Here is a 24182-nt window from a genome sequence, read left to right as displayed (position 1 = left end):
CATTGCAATTATCTTTCATGGTTTATCTTTGGACCATCATCTTTGAGTAATCTTATTGGCTGCCCAGGTCAATCCTGATCAATGAAGGAGTAAAGGTGCTATGCTGGGGTGTGAAAAATAGCAGGGAAATATTAGGGGTAATTTGGAGACTGGCAAGCACAAGCAGCTAACATCCTACAGAGAATACAATACCCTCCTCAGAGGCTTCAGTTCATTTCTTCATCTCGTCCTTTTCCTCAGATCAATGAGATACAGATTTTAATTAAGTGTCATTTGTCAGCTTTAATTCTTTATGCTATTACTTCAAATGTAGAAAGACATCCATGTTCTTCTCTGAAAGGTCCACACAGTTTGACATCTCGTATCAGCCTTAGCCTCGTTGCTCTTCTCTTGCCACCATCTCTGTAGGTCTGCTGGACTTCCTCCTGCTCTACAGCAAACTTTACCATCTCAGAGCTTTTGCAAGGGGCTGCCCCTTCATGTATTTGCTCCTGCTGTGCAGTTGGGCTGCCTTTGCTACTCTACACCTCTCAGCTTGAATATTTCCTTGGGGATGTCTTCCTTGGCTGTCTGCTTAAAACTTCACATGATGCTTTTTCTCTTGTCATATTCATCCTAATTTATAATAATAAGTCTATTATGTAGTTACTTTCTTTTTATTGTGGTGGCAAGAGCCACCACCATCCTGGACCAACTCTAGGACGCTGACAATAAGTCCTTGGAATTTATCACAAGGCATAAATGAGTGAATGAATGACTTTTTCTTCTTTAGGTGAAGATTCTACATACACTTCTGAAATTTTAATTTCCATTTCTCTCCATTTAAAAATGTTCAACAACTCCAGTGGTAGGGGTGAGAGACTGAATAGGGGGAAACCAGAATCAGCCAGAGTGCTTGGACAAGAATAAAAACATCTTTCTCCCCTCTCTATTCCAGTAATTTTTAAACCAAAAGCCTAAAAAAGAATAGTGCTTCTGAACTATTGATTTTAGAATAAAGTATAAAGTATTTAAGTACATTTTGGTCCAACCTAGATGATGTTTTTAAGTTGAAGGATGGAATAGAAAACCACTAACCCAATTACTGCAGCTGAACCAATCAATAAGTTCCCTCTCTCGTTCTTTCCCTCCCTATCTCCCCTCTTCCCTCATTTTTTAAGCCTTCCATTATTTATTTCCATTTGCCAGAAATTTGTTACCTGACAGCTTAAATAGTATCATCACCTATTGCTGGTTTGTGTGTATTCCTAAACATACATTTCAAATGAAGGAAAGTCAAAAGCTTTATGGAACACTGGGAAAAATGTGTTGCCAATCAATTCATATTATTGTAATTCTTTGGGTCTGTGTTATAGAACAACATGTGAGTCAAGTACTGTTCTCATGTTTGATCACAAGACATATGACACATTTAGGAATGAATTTTAATTCTGCAGGACACATTTACCTCCTGGCATGTGGTACAGGCATAGAGTGTCTTTACTCTCCCAGTTTTGTCATCACATAATCAAAAGTGACCCACAAAGTCTTTTGCAAAGGATATTTAGAACGACTGTTTCCTTGTTGGCAATCCTTCCATGCCTTCAGAATAATTGGGCCTTTCTTTTTTATATCAGGTTGGAGTGGAGATGAAACTCAACTAGAAGATCAGTTGTAGTAAGGGAGACCCAGTCCCAATGAGTAGCAGAGAAACTGTTTTTGAAGAAGACTTGAACTTGTTATGTACCAGTAGCAGAAGATAAAAGCCTAGAATCCTGCAGAAAAACAAGATCCGATGTTAAAAGCAAGGATTCGTAAATACAGCAATCATGGAGGAATTAGTGTAAGAACAAACTTCTCTTTACCTGAACAGGCACTGAGAATGTGGGTTTTAGCTATATGCATAATTCATTCTAAAATAGTTTATCTAATTACTATGTTTCAATGTGATAACAAAACATGTAATATCTTAGAATGTTCACAAAGCTTTCTTAAACAAGAAAAGGACTTCTAAGACCTTGCAACATTCCGGATGAAAGGTGGCATAGGATGCCTCAACAGGTATATATATATATATATATATATAATATAGATATAGATGATATAGATATAGACATAGAGATAGATATAGATATAGATATAGATTATAGATAGATAGATATATCAAAAAGGAAGTGATAATAGGCCTGATTGACTGCAACTGACAATTGCATTACATGATCCTGGTTTAGCAGCTTTTGGCTTCATATTGGTTAGAGATTCTGCTGTTAGGATTGTTTGAGATTCAGTTGCTTAGTTATTAGAACGTACTCCTAGACCATGATTTGTTTGCTCATCAAGGGTTTATGGTATTAATCATGATAAAGAAGCCATTTTGGTTGGGCCAAACTTTACCATCCAAATATGGAGCCAAGTTTAGGTCCAACTTAATTAACAAATCTCAAAGGCCAAGGGAAGTTCTCTGTGACAAAGCTCATTGTTTTGAGATTAAAAAAAAGGTGAATGGGGTAAGGTAAGTCAAGGTGTAGAAGGAGAGAAAACAGATTCTCAACTGAGAGTATCATTTATGCAGAAACTCAGTGGAAGATGGGGGCATGGTAAATAAAATAGAGTGTCGACAGATGGGTGTTTAAGGGAAGGAAGCTGGTGGAGTAAGTGGTGGCAGACCCTGTAGGACCCTGTGAGATGTGTTCATTTGTGTTGTCTGACATTGGAAACTCATCATTTTCAGTGTTTGAATGAAGTAGTAGTTAGACTTCCAAAACAGCCACCTTCCCTCTTTGAAACAGAAATAGCTGGAAGCAGTGAGTGGACTATAGGAAAGGAGAGAATGTAAGGGGATACCTCATCAACTTTGAATGGAGAGATATGGTGAGGGCTAGAGGGTATGGATGCAGATAGCAGGGAGGCAAATTCAAGAAATAGATTCAAGAAATTTAACAGAGATGAACTAGGACAGATGAGTACTGAGGGAAGAGAAATGGCATCCTAATGATTTGGAGTTTGTGTTTCACATTAGAATGATTGTTTGTTCCTTTAATGAACTAGCAAATAGTGAAGAACTAGACAGAAGGACAGGCAGTGAGTTTGCTGTGGGGATTGACAACCTGATGTCATGAAAGCAGAAGGGGGACTATTGGAAGATAAAGATGATGGGGAGAGTGGTGGGGGAGTGAGTATGAGCAAGGGTAGAGTTAGAGTGTCAAAATGAAACCCATTATATGCTAAAATTAATAAAATTAATTAAAATGTTAAAAGTGATGTCAAATGCCGTATTTTGATGGGACTGAGATTAAAAGACACAAGCCTAAGTAAGATATAAAGATGGGAACCATTACAAGTAGAGGTGTAATGAGCTTGCCTAGGTAGTATGTGCAGAGATGAAGATTTAGAAGGCGGTTTTGAGAAATTATGGTATTTAATGTTCTGCCAAGATTTGCAGTGGGTAAATGTTCTTTTTTTCCCCAGCATCCACAGCTTTCCTTTTGGGAGTAAAATATGCCCCCCTTTTTTTCTTGCAAGGGCATCCCTCTTCAGATAGCAGTCTTGGTAGGACTACTCTGTCCTATAGATATTGCATTGCAAAATCCGGCTAACAAGAATATTGCATCCTCAGGCCATAGTGAGGTCTAGAGCCCCTAGTTTTTACTATGGGTAAGGACATTTTCACTCAGGATTCTGAAAGGGAGGACTGGGTCATTTTTTGTTACTTTGTGGCTGAGAGCAGAGCTCACACAAAAGGAAGAACAGAGAGGGTATGGAAGCTGTGCTGTGATCACTGAAGGGGATCCTGGGTGAGACATTATTTCCAATGGAGGTGCTAAGGATTCAGACTTATTCAATCCTTCCTTGGAAACATTAGCTTTAACAGGTTCCATACTGAATTGTAAATACTAGTGCTTTTATGGAAGATAACCTAAAATGATACTTGGAAGTACCAATAAATCTATGTTACTACTAATATCAAGGAAGTGTCTAGGCAGAGGGAAGAATCAGAATGTGGTTCTTCACATATTAGGATCTGGCTTTGCCTCTTCCCTGGTATAGTTTTGACTCATATTGTCCTCTATTCCTCTTCCTAGATTGACTCTGCTGTTCAGGATACCACCCTTCTATCCAATCCTTCTCTTCCAGGAGGGCCGAGTTGAGTCCTTATCCTACAGAACTCAGCTCATGAGACATTTCACTATCTTGTAACCAGAGGCTTTTCTGTCCTGCCCAGTCCAGCAGTGTCTTTTAAAATAATCACTCAACAGCTTATATGAATTATAAACGTTTGGCCGATGGCTCAGGCTTAATACTAGTTAGCTCTTACATTCAAATTAACCCTCATTTCTTTTCTGTGCTTTGCCATGTGGTTTGTGGCTTATTAGCTCATTTTCTGTATGTCTTGCTTCCTCAGAGGCTGGCTGGCATCTCTCCCAATTTGGCCCCTCATCTGAGTCTTCAGTTTGATTATTCTGCCTAACCTTATTCTGCCTGGCTATTGGTCAAGCAGCTTTTATAATTAACCAGTGAGAGGAATACATACAGCATAAAGATCATCCCACAGCACTATCTAACTTCCCTAGTTATGTCTTATATACTGTGAGTTCGCAGATTGTGTGAGGTAGCATCATGTAGCTGTATCAGAGAAGCCTGTGGGTATCTCTTGTCATATCTGGAATCCTAAGATTTTGCAATGTTCTACTTAAAGCTGAAAACTATCCTGGAAGCCCCCCGCATTACCTTTTCTAAATTGTCTAGAAGTGTGTAGATTGACACTTTTAACAGGTTCCTAAACTGGACATGTTCCTATGGGAAGGTCCTGGGAATGTGGTCCCCTGGGTAGTGCTATTGAGGCATGGAACCTTTTAGAAATGGAGCCTATAGAGGTCATTTGGGGTGCCTTTACAAGGGAGTTATAGATTTCTTATGGACACCCTGGTTAGTTCTCATGAGATTATTATTATAAAAGCCCAAGCCTGGCTCAAATCCAGTCTCTCATTGGCTTTCTGCCTGGCAATATGACCTCCATTTCCACATGTGTCTACTATTAGTATCTTCCATGAGGCCAGGCAGTCAAGAATGTTTTTCACCATGAGCCATGGTGAGCATTATACCATGCTGTTTGGACTTTCAGCATGCAAAACCATGAACCGAATAATCAATCCTCCTTTCTTTATGAAGTTAGTCTGACTCAGGTATTTCAGTACAGTACTGAGAAAAGTTTAATGTGTGATTAACTTCATGGTCAGTGAGTATAAAAGATGCTCCAATAAATACATGCTTGGACTTACAGCTATCTTGTTAGTATGTAATTTAAGCATCGTGTGTCCCACCCCTAATGACTAAAGATAGACTACGGAGGGCTGTGCCTAGAAATCTCATACTGCTTTATGATTGTTCATACTCTGTCCAGCTGTATCAAATCTTTCATCTACATTAAATCTTATACAAATACACATTGCAGAGTATTTTAAGCATTATAATACTCACCAATTATTGGGACAGTGGCCAAGACTGCTTTTTGCATTCCATTGCCTCCTGGCATACCAGTGTTTGAAACTTAGTAAATCAGTATCCCACGAAGGAAAGGGAAACCTCTGGGTGGTTCTGAAGGGAGAGTGGGTGTAAGGGTGTGGTTATACAGAAGAGGTTAGTGAAACAACCTGTATTGCCAAGTAGCCCAGATTCTAAGAACAAAGGTCACTGGTACTATCCCTAGGAGCTAGGACAGGCAAAGTGGATGGTGCTAATGGGGCACAGGAGATGGACCATCTCGTAGAAGTGTGGCAGGACTGTTACATGGAAGCAGAGAAGTGAGACAGAGAAAGACACAGCTACTGCCTGGGATGCTACAAAGAGGGAAACAAAGATGAGAACAAAGAGGGAAAGAGAACTATCTTCACACCTTCCTCTACCTTCTGCCTCACACAGGATCTCCACTCTCTGGATCCATCTGGCAACCAGATGATGCAGAAACCTGGGAAGTACAACCTGGATCAGTTACTCCTTGTGATGTACTGACTGCAGGACAGAGCAAAGAGCATGCTTAGGGATTCCATTACCAGCACTAAATAAGCATATGCTGAGTGGATGAATGAAGTCAAATGTGTGCAGAGTCAGGGTTGCTGATTGACTCTACATTATGGCAACACTAGCCTTTAACAGCATGCAAGGTTTAGATATGTAGTAGGGATGCATGTGTAAGGGATATAGAGGTCCCCATTCACCCTGTGTATTATCTAGGGATGTATGGTCTGCCTGCCTTCTCCTATGGTGTTCTGTTGCTGATAAATACCCCTTCTGGCTGGCTGTTTCTTTAGCTATGTAGTATTGCTTTGGCTGGGGATCCATTCAGACTTATCCAGAATACTTTATGCATTGCTCGTTTTATTTGATATGTTGATTTCATTAATGCCTATGAGAAAAGTTGTATTTTTCACTTCCCATTTCTTAGGCAGGAGCATGATACTGAAGCCTCGGGAACAAAGATCATAAGACCACCTCAGTTTTAGGGAAACGGAGGAGTATTTCAAATAATTGGGTTAGTCACTATAATCTAGGGAAATCAGCTTTGGGTATCAGTTCCTCTTCAAAGTCTTACCTACGAAGACAAAAGGGAAACATCACCATTAGTAATCCTGAATAAATACACAGGCATCACACACACACACACACACACACACACACACACTAATGAATTACTCAGGGTAAAAGAAATCTCCATTGTTTCAAAGAGCCAACTCATGCACCGAGTACAGGACCCGGTCCCACCACCTGGGTGCCTTCCAAACAGATCAAGCCAATCAACTGTCTCACTTATCCAGAAGGCCTGATCCAGTTGGGGGCTCCTCAGCCATTGGTTCATAGTTCATGTGTCTCCATTCGTTTGGCTATTTGTCCCTGTGCTCTATCCAACCATGGTCTCAACAATTCTCGCTCATACAAACCCTCCCCTTTCTTGCCAATTGGACTCCTGGAGTTCCACCTGGGGCCTGGCCATGGCTCTCTGCATCCAGTTCCCTCAGCCATTGGATAGGGTTTCTAGCACGACAATTAGGGCCATCCTATAACCAGAGTAGGTCAGCTCAGTTTGAAACCTGAGGCTTATACAGGGACACTTGGCTCAGCCTGGGAGGAGGGGACTGGACCTGCCTGGACTGAATCTACCAGGATGAACTCAATCCCCAGGGGAGTCTTTGTGCTGGAGGAGATGGGAATGGGAGGTGGGTTGGGGGGAAGGCAGGGGGATGGGAGGGGGGAGAACAAGGGAATCTGTGGCTGATACGTAAAATTAAATTATAAAATAAAAAAGGTCGAATAAAAATACTTAAGATAAAAAAAAAAAAGAAATCTCCATTGGCTTCCAGAATGCAAACTGAATGTTTAATTCTTCCTAGTTACCCGGACACTGCTTGAGGCAGTAATAATTAATGAAGGATCTGAGGATGTTATTGTGAGATTTTTGTAAATATCCCCTATGATCCATAGTTAAACAAACAGAAATCCACAAAATCACATAGTCCATGGAAATGGTTTTTTAAAAAAATAACAATAAAGTCGAGTTGGCTCCTTGCTTGAAATTAGTGTGTCTGTGTAGAAGGTGTCTGAGCTTCACTTTTTCTCTTTTTACACCACCCTCCTTGAATACCAGATTGCAAGTTCAGTGGGTCTCTTGGGCATCATTTCTGGCTCCACATTCAATTTCTTAAATTGAAAATTCAATATAAGTTGCTAAACCTTACTGGGGCTAATTCATTTGCACGTATTAGATGTGATCTTACCCTAGAACATGGGGAAGAAATCATCTTTCTGCCTCTGATGTTTATAATTTTCAATGTCTAATAATCAAGTTTTAAGAAACATAAACTACCAGTGGGATTTGTGAATTGCTTTCTCCTTCTAAGTAGCTGCCAAGTGAGTTTGCATTGCTGTTCTTGTTCATCCTTCAATTTTATTCTTAAGGATGAATAAGACGAATTTGTGAAATCAAATTCAGTTGAAAGAGAAAGCATGGTATGCAAAATGACCTCAAAGAGTTACATCCTAGACCTTTGCCCTCAAACTTTGCATTCCAAAGCCTATCATTTGTAACACAAGTTACTGGTACCCTGCCCAGGTTCCCTTTGTCAGCTGGCCCACCCTGTGCTCAGCTGATGAGAGTGGAGGTTCATAGCTGCCTCCCTCTCTGGAGGATCGCTCTTGTGTACTAGATCTCAAGTCTCACTTGGTTCCATGGTCCAGGGCTGACTGTGAGGCCGAACACTGTGGTTATGGGGGAGTATGTGCCATAGGAGCATCTTTATCTCCTTGCAGACTGGAATCAGAGAGAAGTGGAAATGGGAAGATGTCAGGGCCAGAGATAACATTCAGGGACACATCTCAGCAACCACCTTCCAATGATCTCCCAATAATCTACTCAAATTTTGAATCTTCCAATGAACTAAACCATTTAGAGGTCTAATGGCCTAATTGTCTCATGAGAAGGTCTCAAAGACGTAAGCAGAGCTGTGCCCTAGTGACTTCTTTGGTCCTTCTTACCCAATAAAGGTGATGATCAAGACTGGCTTTTACACCTTGCCTGCTAGGAGCCCCCTTGTCACCCAGCCAGGTGATGATTGTGAGGTTTCTCTCCTGACCAGGAGCTAGCATGTGTCTGATGCCAGAGGTAACAGCTGAGCCTCTCTACCTCTGGTTAAGAAAACCTGTGTGGGTACAATTCACCTTCCACAGTGTCACATGTGACAGACTGGAGCTAATTCCTTCTTGATCTCATATCCTTAATATTTTCTCCTTGCTTCACCAGAGAATGTTTCTCTCCACAATTTACTTACATTAGAGATGCTGTCCCAGCCTCTGTTTCCACGGACCATTTTAATCTACACAACTATTTAGATACTGGAGGAAATTAACTTCTGAAGACAAAATAAAATGTAAGCCCTTGGGCCACTATCCGCTGAAGCTGCCACTGCTAGAATTAGTACTGAAGTCTCATAGCAAGTATTATTACTTGAGTATCTTTGATTATTAGAAAGTAAACTAGATAAATATGTACACGTTTAAGTCACTGAAACTAAAAATTGAAAGTTTTCAATTCACTAGTGCTGAGTGTGTGTTAGCAAACATTCACTGCTGGGCTTTGCAGGCTGGTCCTCTTCCCTCTGCCTATTTTGGTTTTCCTTTCTGCCTGATGGACACAAGCAACCACAACTGAGTACCAATTGTAGGTGGGCACAGGACTAGTTGTCCTGAAGGCATTAACACATCTGGCTGGTTTCTGAAAGGCTGTCTAAGGCTGCGTAACTATTATCTCTCCCTTACAAACGATGAAACAGAGACTAAGTGACTACTGGTACTTGGCCAATAGACATACAGTTAGTAAATGACAGTAAAGATTCAAATCCTAGTCTGTGGATAAAACTCATGCTTTTAACCCATGTCTCCATGGTGTAAAATCAAATAAGTACCTTGCGCTGTGCTATGCACCAGTTTCCAGCTCCTACACACTTTCTAGATGATAGTTATCAGGACCTTAGCAGAATTACCCCTGGACATGGAACAACATTTCTTTACCCCTCAGCCTGTAGCTGTTTACGGCTGATTCAGGAATCCAGATGCCCAGATGTTTTGTTTGATGTTCTAACCACCCCGGAAAAGCACACCCCTGCTTGAGCTCCTTCACTTGCCTATCCTGTGTCGTCCTGTCTTGGGGGTACTCCCTTCTCAGACCGCTTGCTCTTCAGTTCTTGACTCAAGAGTCCCTGCCTAGGAAAGGCCTTAGACACTTGGATATTATAGACTTCTGCACCAACCTTTTATCTTTTAAAATAATAAATGTGTTTATTATAAAGCTATTAACATTTTCATTGTTAAAAGAAAATACAAGTCAAAATAAAATAGAAGTTAAAACACAATTTACACCCCAAGCCTCATAAACTAGAAAATTTCTATTTGTATATTGCATAACTACAAGCCTGAGATGTTGTATAATCTGTGCAGTTATCTTTTAATGTAACATTGACAGACTTTATGCTAGTAAAGCTTCCTCTGTGGAATAACTGTTTTGCTCACATGAACTTTTCTACTCTGGTTTTGGAAGGTAAGACACAGCTCCCAGCTCCCTATCCTGCTGTCACTGACTATGAACCATTTAGTGTAACACCAGTGTTTTCTCAGGGTATTGGCAGAACTCTGACTTTGCTCTGTTTGGTCTTAGTGTTAAACTGCACTTGAATATCCTTCGAATACAGTTCCTTTTCAAATGCACCAAGCCACTAGAATGAAAATGAACATTTCATATGTAGGGAAAAAGTGCTGATAGGACCAGTTTATGTTTACAAATGGCTAAGTTTCTCCATATCACTGCGATGAAGATTCGATACCATGCATTCATTTCTCTCGTTCCTGAACACAAAAGCATTTCCCTGCATATTCCAGAAACAGAGAACCCTGTAGATACATCAAGAGACACCATTGATATTAGGAGTTGGCGTTCAATGGTTTCCTCTGGCCGAAGAAGGGACAATTTGAGAATCAACAAAGCAAATGATGCTAGTAAAGGCTGATATAGAGAGGGAAGCTTTTTCTTCTTCTTCTCTGTTAGGTTCAGCACCTGAAGCTTTTGAGTAAGACTAAAGAAAGGCAGATTAGTAGCGGAAAAATGAAATTTATTTATGTGTCCATATACTTATTGCCCCACAATGGTAAATGGCTCAAAGTGGCATTGGAATTTAAGACTTTTAAAGTTAAAATATTTAGTTCTTTCTATTCCTTGTGTATCATTATTTCACCTGCATGAATTTAAGGACACCATGTGTGCAATGCCTGTACGGTCCAGAAGGAGGCAGTGGATCCCCAGGAACAGGAGTTACAGACAGTTGTGAACTGCCTGACAAGGATACACGAATGCTGGAGATGGAACCCAAGATCTCTGCAAGAGCAAGCTCTCTAAATCAGAGCCATTTCTTCAGTCCAAGAACTTGAGATTTATTAACACATCTGCATCATACTATACTTCACAAATGTGTACATTTAAGATCATGTAAACTGCAATGTTTAAAAGCAAACTTAATAGGTAAAGGGGAGGAGAAGGGGGCACTTGGGAGATACAAAACCAACTTGTTTGGAAAATTGAGATTTCAAGAGACAGACATGAGATAGGAAATGCGTGGTAGTGTTTATCTACACAGGTGCAAGTGGCTGCTTCATTGACTTTGGGGCCATAAACCTCCCTGGAAAGGGGATCTGGAATAAGTTTGCTTGTGCTTTACCTGCTGAATTAGCTCAGGATAGAAGAAGAATTTATGGCAGATAAATAACCAATTTGAGTTTGGAGTTGTCTCCACAGTTACATCCTATCAAGTAAGAAATGAATGCCTGAGTACTGGTTAAATTACCAAAATTAAGAGAAGAGAATACCTTGGCCAGCAGAGGAAAGGCATTTAAGGAATAGAAACATGACAACATCAAAATATTATCTTATTGTTATTGTCAGTGTAAATTCCAGAAGGAATCATCCATGGATATTACTATTAGTGGGTAAAACTGATGGGAATGAAAACAAATTTACATACTTTCAAAAATACTCCCCAGGACATCTCGAAGTGCATAGAGAAGAAACTAGAGGACCTCCACTTTAGAGGACACGTGATGATGTGTGATATAAACTTCCCAAAGTCTAACTTCTGGTTAAAGAGGTACTGAAGAGTGCCATGTCACATTCTTGGAATTGCTGCATCAAACATAGTGCTTGAAGCTGTTCTCAGGGAAGTAGTGTAACAAAAATTAAGGGATATTTGCAAAACAACTGCCCTGTATTCTTAAGTAGCAATATTATTAAAACAGTAAAAACAAAGGAGGGCTGTTCTAAGGGAAAAGGAACTAAAGACATACAGTAACTGAATGCATTTTTCTGGCTGGATTTTCCTTTGCTGTAAAGTTTATTACTTTGAGTAATAGCACAACCTGAAGAAATTCTCTAGATAGTTCCTTTATGCATTGGCTTCCTGAGGTTGACAATGAAAACATCATAACATTGCTCTGTCAGCAGTACACATTTGGGCAGATGAAATAAGGTTGTATAAAGGAATTTCTGTACATTTTAAGTAGCCTTAAAAATGGATTTAGGTGTAGAGATAGAAGTGAGGTTTTCCTGAGGAAGAAAGAAACTCCTCCTGTGAATTTCATGGAATGTTCCTGACCGAGAGTCTGACACAGCTCATGGCTGTATCATATAATATTTAGAAACTTGTCCAAACAGCACTCACTCTCTCGTAAGCCAATCCTTACAACTCTCCCATCCATCCATCCATCCATCCATCCATCCATCCATCCATCCCATCTCATCCATCATCAATATGTATCATGTTTGAACAGGAAATGCATCCCACTCACCCCCAGGCTCATGTGTTTAACACTTAGTCCCTAGCTAGTAGCACTGTTTGGGGGACATTATAGACACTTTACAAATGTGGCCTAACTTGAAGAAATAGTTTTTTGGGGGGTCAGTTTTTGAAGTAACTTCCTGCTTCCTGACAAGCCTCACTGTACTGCCTGCTCCCACCCCCAGAGGCCGAGCCCCACCAGCTTCCATAATAGACTATTCCCTTTCAAACTGTGAGCCAAATAAATCTGTCCTTGCTTAAACTGTTCTGACAGGTATTTTGGTCTTAGTGAGGAAAAGTAGATAATATCCATCCACCATCCACTCATCCATCCATCCATCCATCCATCCATCCACCCACCATCTATTCTACTGTTCTATATCTCTGTCAGAACCTTGACATGTCTTCTTTCTAAACAACAGTCAGGCCTTAAATTTAAATCCCACAGGACACATTCATGGGCACTATTTTTATGATAAGCTCCTTTTCTCCATATTTTTTTATTAGTTCTTGATTCTAGATTTCTTAAATATATCTTTATTCTTTGATTCACTCTCTCCAAACATATTATTGGAATATGGTATCTTTAGTCATTCTCAAATAGTTTTCTGGTATATAAACATTTTGCTCAAATTATTAGCTATTTTGTGAAGACCATCTGGATGGTTCCTTAGTTGCAATTTCTCCAAACTAGAGAAATGTTTATTTTATAGTAGGCAGAAGATAAGGAATTTATCTTCAAAGTGTTCACTAGTGGTTTTAGAATCATAGCTCAGAGTATTCCCATGGCTTTTAGTTTTAATTTGGATCTTTATAGAAGCTACCTAGAAACAGAGTTAGGTGTATTTGGGAGGCATTTATATATATAATATATTGACCTTATGACCTTAACTCTATTACAGAGCTCTATGGTCCAGTGAGAATATGCACTTAGTCATCCAACCAGAAGGTGAGGGAGTTCAATCTTCTTTAGTGTGGGAGAGAGTTGAGAGTTGCTTCTAGAGGTTGTAACTGCTATTCAAGATTGAGTTGTCTGGCATCTGAAAGTAAGATGCAAGAGCTCTACAATATCAAAGTAGAGGGAAAGAGTGGCATGTACACTGTCAAAACTTTACCTAGTCCAAGGTATCTGTGGTGCTTTTACACTGGTAACTGAGGAACAAACACCCATCTTAGGGGCTGTATATCATCTCTCTTTCCTCATGTTAAGTTGTGTTTCTATCACTTTCTACTAGGTTTATTTTATTATTTTTTTGTAGTGTTGGAAACTAACCCATGGCCATGTATATCCCAGGTGAGTGATCTACCCCTGAGCTATGCTCTCAGCACTTTTTTTTTTAACTGTAAAAGATGTTTCTACATAAAGGTATAAAATATAAATGTTTATGTCTTATTTTCTCTTTGGCAACTACTGTTGCTTGGACAGTCTTCACTCTCCTCCATGTATCAGGAAAAATAACACCCTGACGTAAGAAAACATGTCAAATGGGAAAAGGGAACAATACCAGGTACATCCTATGAGATAGGGTCTTGTTATATAGCCCAGGATGGCCTCCAGTTTGCAGTCCTCTGCCTTCACAGTGCTGGGATTATAGGCATATGCTATTTATACCCATTTTTTAAAAGTTATTTTTATTTGTGTCCTTTCAAAATCGTTATTGTTAGTTTGTTTTGTTTTTGTTTTTAATGTGGTTGTGGGATTGATCCCAGGGCCTTACATGTGCACTAGAATTATTTTTAATAAACATAATGGAGCATATCTGGCAAAATTTTGACACTATTTATAACTTCAATGTGGCCTACTGCACTGTCAATGAAGGTTAGGCATTTCTATGGATAACCTGCCATTCATTGCATTATGAAAGAGAGCTGTATGTTACAACTCTGGATATTTATAGCTACTTCAGCAAAAACTGATCTTTAATAACATATTCTTAATGGGTGGATTGCTTTGGCTTTGCTGGATATACGTACTTTCTCCATACTTTGGACTCTGGGCCACAAAGCACGAACCCCAGGAGGCAACTGCTATGACTTAGAGCTTGAGGGATGCCTCCAATGCTTGAGCTTTCTCCGTGATGTTCTTTTGGAAAGGCATCATGAAGTCTTCAAAGTCCACCTCGTATGTGAACCTCTCCCTTCGCAGTTCCCTCTTCCTGATCAGCTCTGCCGTTGTGGCTTCAGGACTCCAAATCTTAAATAAACAGCCCAAACCAAGGCAGTTGTTATCATGATGTCCAGGGATTTTCACTCACACATATTTTTAATTAAGCACATGCTAGGTGAGCACTCTATCTAGCCTAGGAAGACTTCCTATAGTTTCAACCTGGAACTATCAGATACACATCTAAAGAACATTTTACTGTTTCACTCTGTCTTATGACCTTAGTGGCTATGTGAACATCACTATTTCTGGTGAGGACCACCTAGGAAGAGAGATCAGAAATGCTCTTCAGGTCCTTCTCTAGTTACTTCTGTGCCAACTGATGCTTAGTTCCATGATATCAAAACAAAGTCAAAGAAACTGAAAAGTCCTTTATGTCTAATGTAGAAGTCAAATTATTTTCATAGCAGAAGGCAGAATGTGCTACTTATTCAGCATGGCTGTATGGGTACTGGAAAGATAATTCTTTTCCACAAAGATGTCTCTACCTATTTAAGGACAGGTATTTTAGGAGACTAATGAGTTTGTTCAGCCTTCGTAGTATGAAATTTCCAAGTAAGTACTGGTAAGGAGTAGGGTCTGAAAAGCTACAACACCAAGTGCCTATAGAATATGATGACTGAAGGGCTATAAGGAATGCCATTGACTAAAGAAGACTGCAGTCTTTTAAGGAAAATGTACATATTAGTATAGAAATAATAACAAATAGAGCCACATATTGGGAATTAACAGTTGGTGTCATTGAGATGAATGTGGCAGAACCTGGCCAAGGAACGTCCACAACAGTACTGTAGAAAAAGAATGTGGGCTTTTGTTCAGATGATCTATAGAGTCAGCATGCATGTGAAAAATGACATTATGAACTCTGCTATGTTATAGAAGTGTTCACAAAAACACTTACCCTATGTGGGACAAATGTGATATCAATCTTCTTAGTGTAACCACTGGTAATCAGTGAATTGAGGTAAACCACATTTTCCTTGTGTACTTTCTTTTCCTCTGTTATTGTTGGTATAGCATAAATTGATGACAGTGTTTCCTGGAAAAGAAGTGTTTTTTTTTAAAGTACAAATTGCTAAAATCAAGCATTCATTAATATCCTTTTTTTGTCTACACTTTACTTTGAAGTTAGGAAAGAAGGAAAATGCTAATTTGAGATAAGATAAAATGTCACTAATACTATAACCATGGATGTGGAGAGATGATTCGCTTGTAGTGCTAGTCTTCACTTAATTAATTATAACAGGGACAAATAACATGAGTTTTCAAGATATATATCCCTGATCTATGGCTATTCATAGGATGGACTCCTACTAAAATGATAATGGTGCATATGGTAGGAGTTGCAGTTGGTGGAGACCATGTCACTATCATTAGCCCATGACTAGAACTCTGTCCCCTCTGCCAAGGTTCCTTTACCCAGATCATTTACTACTTTCTATATTCCCCAGCCTTTCCATGTAATGACATTAGGGCTTTTATTTCTTGACTTTCATTGACTTTTCTCTTCCTTACAAGGAATTCAGTGAACCATCTGCTCCCCTAAAGAAGCTTCCAGCTTGGAAATGCACTTAGGACATCCTTACTAACAGCAATGTCTTCATTGTCCTCTCCTCCTATGTTTGGTCATCTCACCATATCTGTAGACGTTGGAACCATGTAGATACAAATGCAGTATCAGTTTTCTTTTCAATATTCTAATCATTTGACTGAATCATTTGTATGTTGTATGGATTCTGTTTACAATGAACACTTTGTAGAGTCTTCAGTAATAATTTTCTTGCTAGATATATCTTTATAATTATTACCTAAGTTGTATATAGCATGATATTTTCCTTTGTTGTTATACAACAGCATAACAGAGTGCCACTGCCACCCCAAGAGTTTAAAGACTTCCCATTAATATTTGATAGTCAGCCTCTTTTTGTTTTACCTCTTCTTTCTTAATGTCCATGCCTTCGGTCTTCAGTTTAGGAAGCTTGCCTTTCATTTTTTGATTATCTAATGGTTTAGGCAGGTTATCTGTCTTTTCTTTTATCATATCAATTATTCTATAATCAGCGTATGCCTTTGCAACATCCATGGCAGCATGTCCTGTTTCACACATAAACATAAATTGAAGTTACAATAAACCAATTTAATGATAAACCATGTAGAAAAGAAAATCAGCATGTTAGCATACAGCAGTATGAGTTCACAAAGCATAATAGATATTCTCCAGAGAGGACCTCATTATAAAATCCCAGTAATATCAAGAGCCATTTACTAGCACAATTTCTTTCTTGAATCTTTTAACAACATATCTTAAAATGTGAGTGAGAAATGTTAAATTACATTTTGAATATTAAAGTTTGTTGTCCCTTCCATCTCCAAAAAACCATTTTTTTTTGTAATAGCATTTTTCTTTTAATCATCTTTTACAAGGAGGTAAATTCCAAATATTCTGGGAAGCTGGTACTCAAAAGTACTCTAGACAGGTATTATTTTACCTTTAACATCACCAGGCAAGGCTGGTACAATACTACCTGTGATCCAAGATAACTTGAAGAATGCTGTCTGACAGAACCCAAGGCAATTCCAATTAAGAAAAAGGCACCTCCAAACAGGTTTAGACCATGTGTGTCCTAGAGCTAGGAAGGCCTGCCTCAAGTCAGGGATTTGTCCAATTTTAAGAGACCATCAATGTTTACACTCTCTAGCTGGTCAGGTTTTATGAAACAAAGGCTTTAGTAGTGACCTGTAAAATGGTCTGTGTTAAAAACTAACATGACAACAGCCAACATTAAAGTAAATGGAGAGAAACTCAAAGTGATTCCACTAAAATCAGGAACAAGAAAAGGCTGTCTGCTCTCCCCGTATTTATTCAATATAGTACTTGAAGTTCTAGCTAGAGCAATAAGACAACAAAAGGACATCAAGGGGATACAAATTGGAAAGGAAGAAGTCAAACTTTCACTATTTGCAGATGACATGATAGTACACATAAGTGACCCCGAAAATTTGACCAAGGAACTCTTACAGCTGATAAATACCTTCTTCGGTAATGTGGCAGGATACAAGATTAACTCAAAAAAATCAGTAGCCCACCTATATACAAGTGACAAACGGGCTGAGAAAGAAATCAGAGAAACATTACCCTTTACAATAGCCACAAATAATATAAAATACCTTGGGGTAACTCTAACTAAGCAAGTGAAGGACCTGTATGACAAGAACTTTAAGTCCCTGAAGAAATTGAAGATGTCAGAAAATGGTAAGATCTCCCATGCTCATGGTGAGGTGGTAGGATTAACACATTAAAACTGGCAATCTTACCAAAAGCAATCTACAGATTCAAAATCGCAACACAATTCTTCACAGACCTGGAAAGAACAATACTTAACTTTATATGGAAAAACAAAAAACCTAGGATAGCTAAAAGAATCCTGTATAATAAAGCAACCTCTGGAGGCGTCATGATCCCTGACCTCAAGCTCTACTATAGAGCTATAGTAATAAAAACAGCTTGGTATTGGCATAAAAACCAACACATGGACCAATGGGAATTGAACTGAAGACCCTGACATTAATCCACACACCTATGAACATATGATTTTTGACAAAGAAGCCAAAACTGTACCATGGAAAAAAGAAAGCATCTTCAACAAATGGTGCTGGCATAACTGGATGTTAACACACAGAAGATCGCAAATAGATTCATATCTGTTGCCATGCACAAAACTGAAGTCCAAGTGAATCAAAGACCTCAACATAAATCCAGTTGCACTGAACTTGATAGAAGGGAACGTAGGAAGTAGTCGAGAATGCATTGGCACAGGAGACCACATCCTAAATATAACACCAGTAGCACAGGCACTGAGAGCAACAATTAATAAATGGGACCTCTTGAAACTGAGAAGCTTTTGTAGGGCAAAGGACATGGTCAAAAGACAAAAACAACAGCCTACAGAATGGGAAAAGATCTTCACTAACCCCACATTTGACAGAGGGCTGATATCCAGAATATATAAAGAACTTAAGAAACTAGACATCAAAATAACTAACAGTCCAATTAAAAAATGGACTATAGAGCTGAACAGAATTCTCAACAGAAGAAGCTCAAATGGCTGAAAGACATTTAAGAAATTGCTCAACATTCTTAATCATCAGGAAAATGCAAATCAAAATGACTCTGAAATACCATCTTACACTCGTCAGAATGGCTAAGATTAAAATCACTGAAGACAGCTTATTTTGGAGAGGATGTGGAACAAGGGGAACACTCCTACACTGTTGGTGGGAATGCAAACTGGTATAGTCACTTTGGAAATCAGTATGGCGTTTTCTCAGAAAATTGGGAATCAATCTCCCTCAAGACCCAGCTATACCACTCTTGGGCATATACCCAAGGAATGCTCAATCATACCACAAGGACACATGCTCAGTTATGTTCATAGCAGAATTATTTGTAATAACCAGAACCTGAAACAACCTAGATGCCCTTCAACTGAAGAATGGATAAAGAAAATGTGGTACATATACACAATGGAATACTACTCAGCAGAGAAAAACAATGACACCATGAGGTTTGCAGGCAAATTGATGGAACTAGAAAAATATCATCCTTAGTGAGGTAACCCAGATTCAGAAAGACAAACACAGAATCTACTCACTCATAAGTGGATACTAGATGTAAAGCAAAGGATAATCAGACTGCAACTCACAGCTCCAGGGAGGCTAGCTAGTAAAGAGGACCCTAGGAAAGACACAAGTATTGCCCAGCAGTGGAGAAATGGATGAAATCTACATGAGCAAACTGGGGGTGAGGGGAGAGGTAATGGAGGGCAAGGGTCAGGGGAAAGAGAACTTAGAGGAGTGGGAGGTCCAAGCTGGATCAGGAACAGAATGGAAGAACAAGGAAATAGATACCACAATAAATGAAGACACCATGGGAATAGGAAGAATCAGAGTGCTAGAGAGGTCCCCAGGAATTCACAAAGATGACTCCACTATAGACTACTGGCAATGGTTGAGAGGGTGCCTGAGCTGACCTACTCTGGTGATCAGATGGCTGAACACCCTAACTGTCATGATAGAACCCTCATCCAGTAACTGAAGGAAGCAGATGCAGAGATCCATGGCCAAACCTCAGGCGGAGCTCCAGGAGCCCAATCGATGAGACAGAGGAGGGATCATATGAGCAAGAGATATCGAGACTATGATTGGAAAAAGTACAGAGACAACTAGCCAAACTAGTGGAAACACAACTACGAACCAATAGCTTAGGAGCCCCCCATGGAACTGGACTAGGCCCTCTGGATAAGTGAAACAGTTGTTTATTTTGAACTGTTTAGGGGGCCCCCAGGCAGTGAGACCGGGACCTGTCCTTAGTGCATGAGCTGGCTTTTTGGAACCTAGTGCCTATGCTGAGACACTTTGCTCAGCCTTGGTGCAGGGAGGAGGGGATTGAACCTGCCTCAACTGAATGTACCAGGTTCTGCTAACTCCCCAGGGGAGACCTTGCCTTAGAGGAGGTGGGAATGGCGGGTGTGTTGTGGGGGAAGGCTTGGAGGTGGGAGGAGGGAGGACAGGGGAATCTGTGGTTGATATGTAAAACGAAGAGAAACAGTCTTCCCCAGGCTATCCAATACCAAATGGTCAGCCCTGAAGGCATACATACAAGTAACATTAAAAACACTGAGCAAGTTGTATTGATTTGTTTAGGAATGTGCTTGTGTTTAATGACAATTAAAGAAAAAGAGGTCATGAATTTGAAAGAGAACAAGGTGAAGGGAGTAGATGAGAGAGTTTAGAGGTAGGCAAAGGCAGGAAAAATTACTTTTTTTAAAATATCGTAATTTCAAAAAAGTTTAAAAATAAGGAGCCTCAAATATTCTAATTTTGTTTTACTTAGTTTTGCCATCAGAGATAATCTTTTAAATGCACTGGAAATGAAAATAATGGTATTCTAAGTTTAGTTTGTGTATATACAAATACAATAATTTTATATTATATATGTTTAAACACATGGATTACCAATATATTTCTGTATTTTTAGTCAATATGCATTGTAACTAAAGTATCCTTTAGTAACCATTAAAGCATACACCAAAGATTAGAAAAAAAAGTATTTACTGCAATGTAATAAAAAATTTTCTGTCATTTGAACCTAATGAGTAAAAAGAACTTTGGGTTTATAGTTCTTAGTTCCTTCCATTTTATTAGCCAGCTTTTTTTTTTTTTTGTAATTTTACTTTAAAAAAATATCAGAGCCAGGTGGTAGTGGTGCATGCCTTTAATCCCAGTACTCGGGAGGCAGAGCCAGGTGGATCTCTGTGAAGTCGAGGCCAGCCTGGGCTACAGAGTGAGTTCCAGGAAAGTCGGGAAAAAAAAAATCAGTCCACATAGACTGCAAACGTAAGGAACTTAGCCTTTAAACCAATGATTTGAAAAGCGATAGGTTTCAGACATGCTTCCCTAACATTTAACAAAGGCTATGTTTCTACAAGAACAAAATCAACAGGATTTGGAATTTAAAATCAATTCCCCATCTTTCCCCAAACATCAATAATACAAATGCATACCTTTTCTATTTTCAAGCTGGAATTTGGCGCCAATATCAAGTAGGTATTTTACTGTGTCCAGTCTACAGCTCTCAATGGCTCTACTTAAAGGAGTGGAGTTGTTGATTGACATTGCATCTATTACAGCCCCAGATTTAACAAGAAGTTCAACAATGTCTTGCTGGCCAGCATGGCATGCAAAATGAAGTGGAGTCCACAGAAAATTATCTGTTGCATTAACATTCGCCCTGTAGAATAAGACAGATACACTAATTAAGAATTTCGGCTATCCCAAACATTAGAACCTAAAAAATCAAAGTAAAGAATGTTGTTAAGCTATCAATTGGAAGAAGTCTGAGGAAAGAAAACAACGGTGCAAATTTTATGTTTTCATATGCTCCCAAATGCTTTAGTTTTGCATCATTTGGTAGCCTTAACTTTTTTTTTTTTTTTTTTTTTTTTTGGCTGGAGAGATGGCTCAGCCGTTAAAGGCTAGGCTCACAACCAAAAATATAAGAGCCTTAACTTTTTTTGTTTATATATATGTTTGGCTTAAAAAGTTACTTAGGTGCTGTTTTTTGCAACGATTAAAATCAAGGAAAATTCTAAATCTATTTCAGTGAAAATAAAGTTGGAGCAAAAAGATAAAATTTACATTAGTTTACTTTGTGTCTACTTTCTCTACATGTTCTGAGTTTTAAATGAATGTTCATTATTTTAAAATCTAAGCACTATGATGTATTATTTAAAATTTTCGCCCTCATTAGAACTTCACTCCCCAAAGTTATTTAGTTATTCGGTCGTGTGATAATATGCAAATGAGTATCTTTGACATGAAACACTATAATAGCATTAAATGTCTTCTCCTGGATTTGCAATAATTGTGCTGATAAGAGAATGCTCTTATCATATTTTAACTCATTGAATCATCAATGAGTTCAGAGCTTGTTCTTTTAGAGCTGGTTGCATAGTTGGGGAAATGGAGGCATACAAGTGTTCAGAAACTTGCTTCCAGTTACACAACTAACTGTGGCAGAAGCAGCAATTAAATCCAGAAATGGTTTTCGTTTAAAGAGATAAATGAAAAGGACACGAGTTAAAGATCTTTGTAAATGAAGGAAGGCGGTCATTCCTGTCTGCAGATGGTGGGAAATGGAGAGGTAAGGATATCCTTTGTCACTGTCCTGATGTCATTTATCATTGTGCCAGTTGTTTTACTTGTATTTGCTGTGGTCTTCCATAAAAGAAGAGGAAGATTAAAATGTGACCCCACACCATCTCATCTTAGGTATGGCCCTAAGGCTAAGTTGTCCCATCCCTAGCAAGAAGCAAATAATGTCAACTAGGAGACATTTCCAACCCAGAATGAAAAGTTTGCTTTCTCTGTGGTCATCTTGGTGGGCTACTACTGTCTTTGCGCATCCATGATCCCATGTGACCCACCCCCTTGCCTGCATCCTCAATTTTGGCTGTCCACTGCAGTGGGTGGGGGAAATACCAAAACCCCAAACCTTAAAGCATACCCCTTTTCAAGAAGAAACTTGACCACATCCATGTTGCCACTGGCACACGCTGTCATGAGTGGGGTCTTGTAAGAAGTATCCTTCATATCCACAGGTATTCCTGCCTCGAAGGCCTTTTTCAGAGAGGCAAGATCTCCTGCCTTGGTGATAAAATTAATATTTGTGAAGGCCCTCCCCGGATCATCAATGTACCACTCCGAATCGTCCTGGATGGGGTGTTCAGGTGGGTGGTCCCGGTTAAACCTGCTGCAGTCAGTGACATTCTGGTAGGTCTCGATCATGTAGTAGGGCGGGCCCCCGTCTGGCCGTCGCGGAAAGGCGATCTCCGGGATGGTGCATATCGGGAGAGGTAGAACAAACTTGCCTTTCTTTGGCTTTTTGCCCAAACCCTTTCTCTTTTTCTTAGGCCCGAAAGATCCCAAGACGTAAGACTTGCCTAAGTATTTGGTTCCCTTAAAGAACTCGTTAATGTTGACCCCGCTGTCCCGGCTTTTTTCGTGCATTTGAGCAACGGTAAGCAGCTGCTCAGGGGTGGCAAACTCTTGCCTCTCCTCCAGGGTCACCACGAAGTCGTCTTTGCTGACTACACCATCGCCCCTGTCCACGAAGGCAAAGGATTCCCGAAGGAAAGCCTCATGCTCCACCGACCAGTCATGCAGCCTGAGGGCCCAGAGTGGGTTAGGATTTTTAGCTCCAGGCTTAGCGAGTTTAGCCGCAGTCCGCTCTGCTCGACGTATTTCCTTGCCTGCGGCTTTGAAGCCTCCGTCTTTCGCCACAGCTCGGGGTGTTTTATGTTCCAAATTTTTCCATTTCAGGTCACATCCTAAAAAAGAAGCATCACTGTTAAGAACGTGCCGAAGTTACCTTCTTGGCCCCACAAAACCACACTCCCAACTATTTTCTTGAGTTCGTGTAGTCAGAGGTTTGCCCTTAAAACTGATGTATAAAGAACATATTTAGCCATTGTAATTACCAAAAGAAACAGCAATTTATTTTCCTGAGAGTGAACTTGAGTGAATTCTGAGAGACAAGTTTACAGTATGTATCTGCTCATCTGTACCCCTGTAGATAGATAACTTAGATAAAATGTAGATGTTTGAAACAAATATCATCAAATGGGGTATTTGCTGGGGAGATGATGCTAATAACAAAGGGAGGTTGCCCTAGAATTCATTAAAAAGATTCTGGATCCACACAGCTTGCACAGGACTCCATCAATTCAGAATACAGCAGATGCCTTCTTCTTTTTTTAATACAAAATATTTTACAAGCTCAAACAATATTTCACATTTTCTCCATTAAGTGAAGGTAATTTATTCTAATTTACTGTTTTGTGGTAAATCATGCGAACAACCTTAACAGATGAAGAACTAATTTGTTTAATCAAAGTTGAGTATTCCAGACTTGTGTTTGTATACAATATAAATATTAAAATTAATTATTTACCTTGCTTAAAATAATAAGATAAAAAATTAAGAAGTCTGAACATGTCTAACTATGTCAGGGAATCTGCTTATTGCTACCAAGAAGTCTGTAATATGTCTTGAGATATTAAAAACCCATTATATAAATAAGTCAATCCATGAAGACAAGACGCTCTTTCTGG

General features: G+C 39.4%; 1 protein-coding gene and 1 long non-coding RNA gene across 6 annotated transcripts in view; one reads left to right on the top strand and one right to left on the bottom strand.

Moving 5' to 3' along the window:
* Positions 1-1406: 1406 nt before the first annotated feature.
* The window catches only part of Ankef1 (ankyrin repeat and EF-hand domain containing 1), a 37340-nt gene continuing 14564 nt past the window's right edge, over positions 1407-24182 (bottom strand). For 3 of the 5 annotated variants that reach the window (XM_059261502.1, XM_059261505.1, XM_059261506.1), the window contains 6 exons: positions 22577-23399; positions 21075-21301; positions 16445-16605; positions 15413-15550; positions 14322-14541; positions 6335-6568 (listed from right to left, as the gene is read on the bottom strand). In XM_059261502.1, coding sequence (XP_059117485.1) covers positions 14383-14541; positions 15413-15550; positions 16445-16605; positions 21075-21301; positions 22577-23399 — 1508 coding nt within the window. In that variant the 3' untranslated portion in view covers positions 6335-6568; positions 14322-14382. Of the gene's footprint in view, positions 1755-5457; positions 5575-6334; positions 6569-14321; positions 14542-15412; positions 15551-16444; positions 16606-21074; positions 21302-22576; positions 23400-24182 lie in introns of those variants that run through there. The other 2 variants (XM_059261503.1, XM_059261504.1) reach the window with 2 other exon arrangements.
* Positions 19596-23769, top strand: LOC131909710 (uncharacterized). Its single transcript, XR_009378906.1, has 2 exons — positions 19596-19721; positions 22128-23769. It is a non-coding gene; the product is annotated as an uncharacterized LOC131909710 (long non-coding RNA).

Source organism: Peromyscus eremicus, chromosome 4 (genome assembly GCF_949786415.1).
Source record: "Peromyscus eremicus chromosome 4, PerEre_H2_v1, whole genome shotgun sequence".
Lineage (NCBI taxonomy): Eukaryota > Metazoa > Chordata > Mammalia > Rodentia > Cricetidae > Peromyscus > Peromyscus eremicus.
This window is presented reverse-complemented; position numbering and strand designations above follow the sequence as displayed.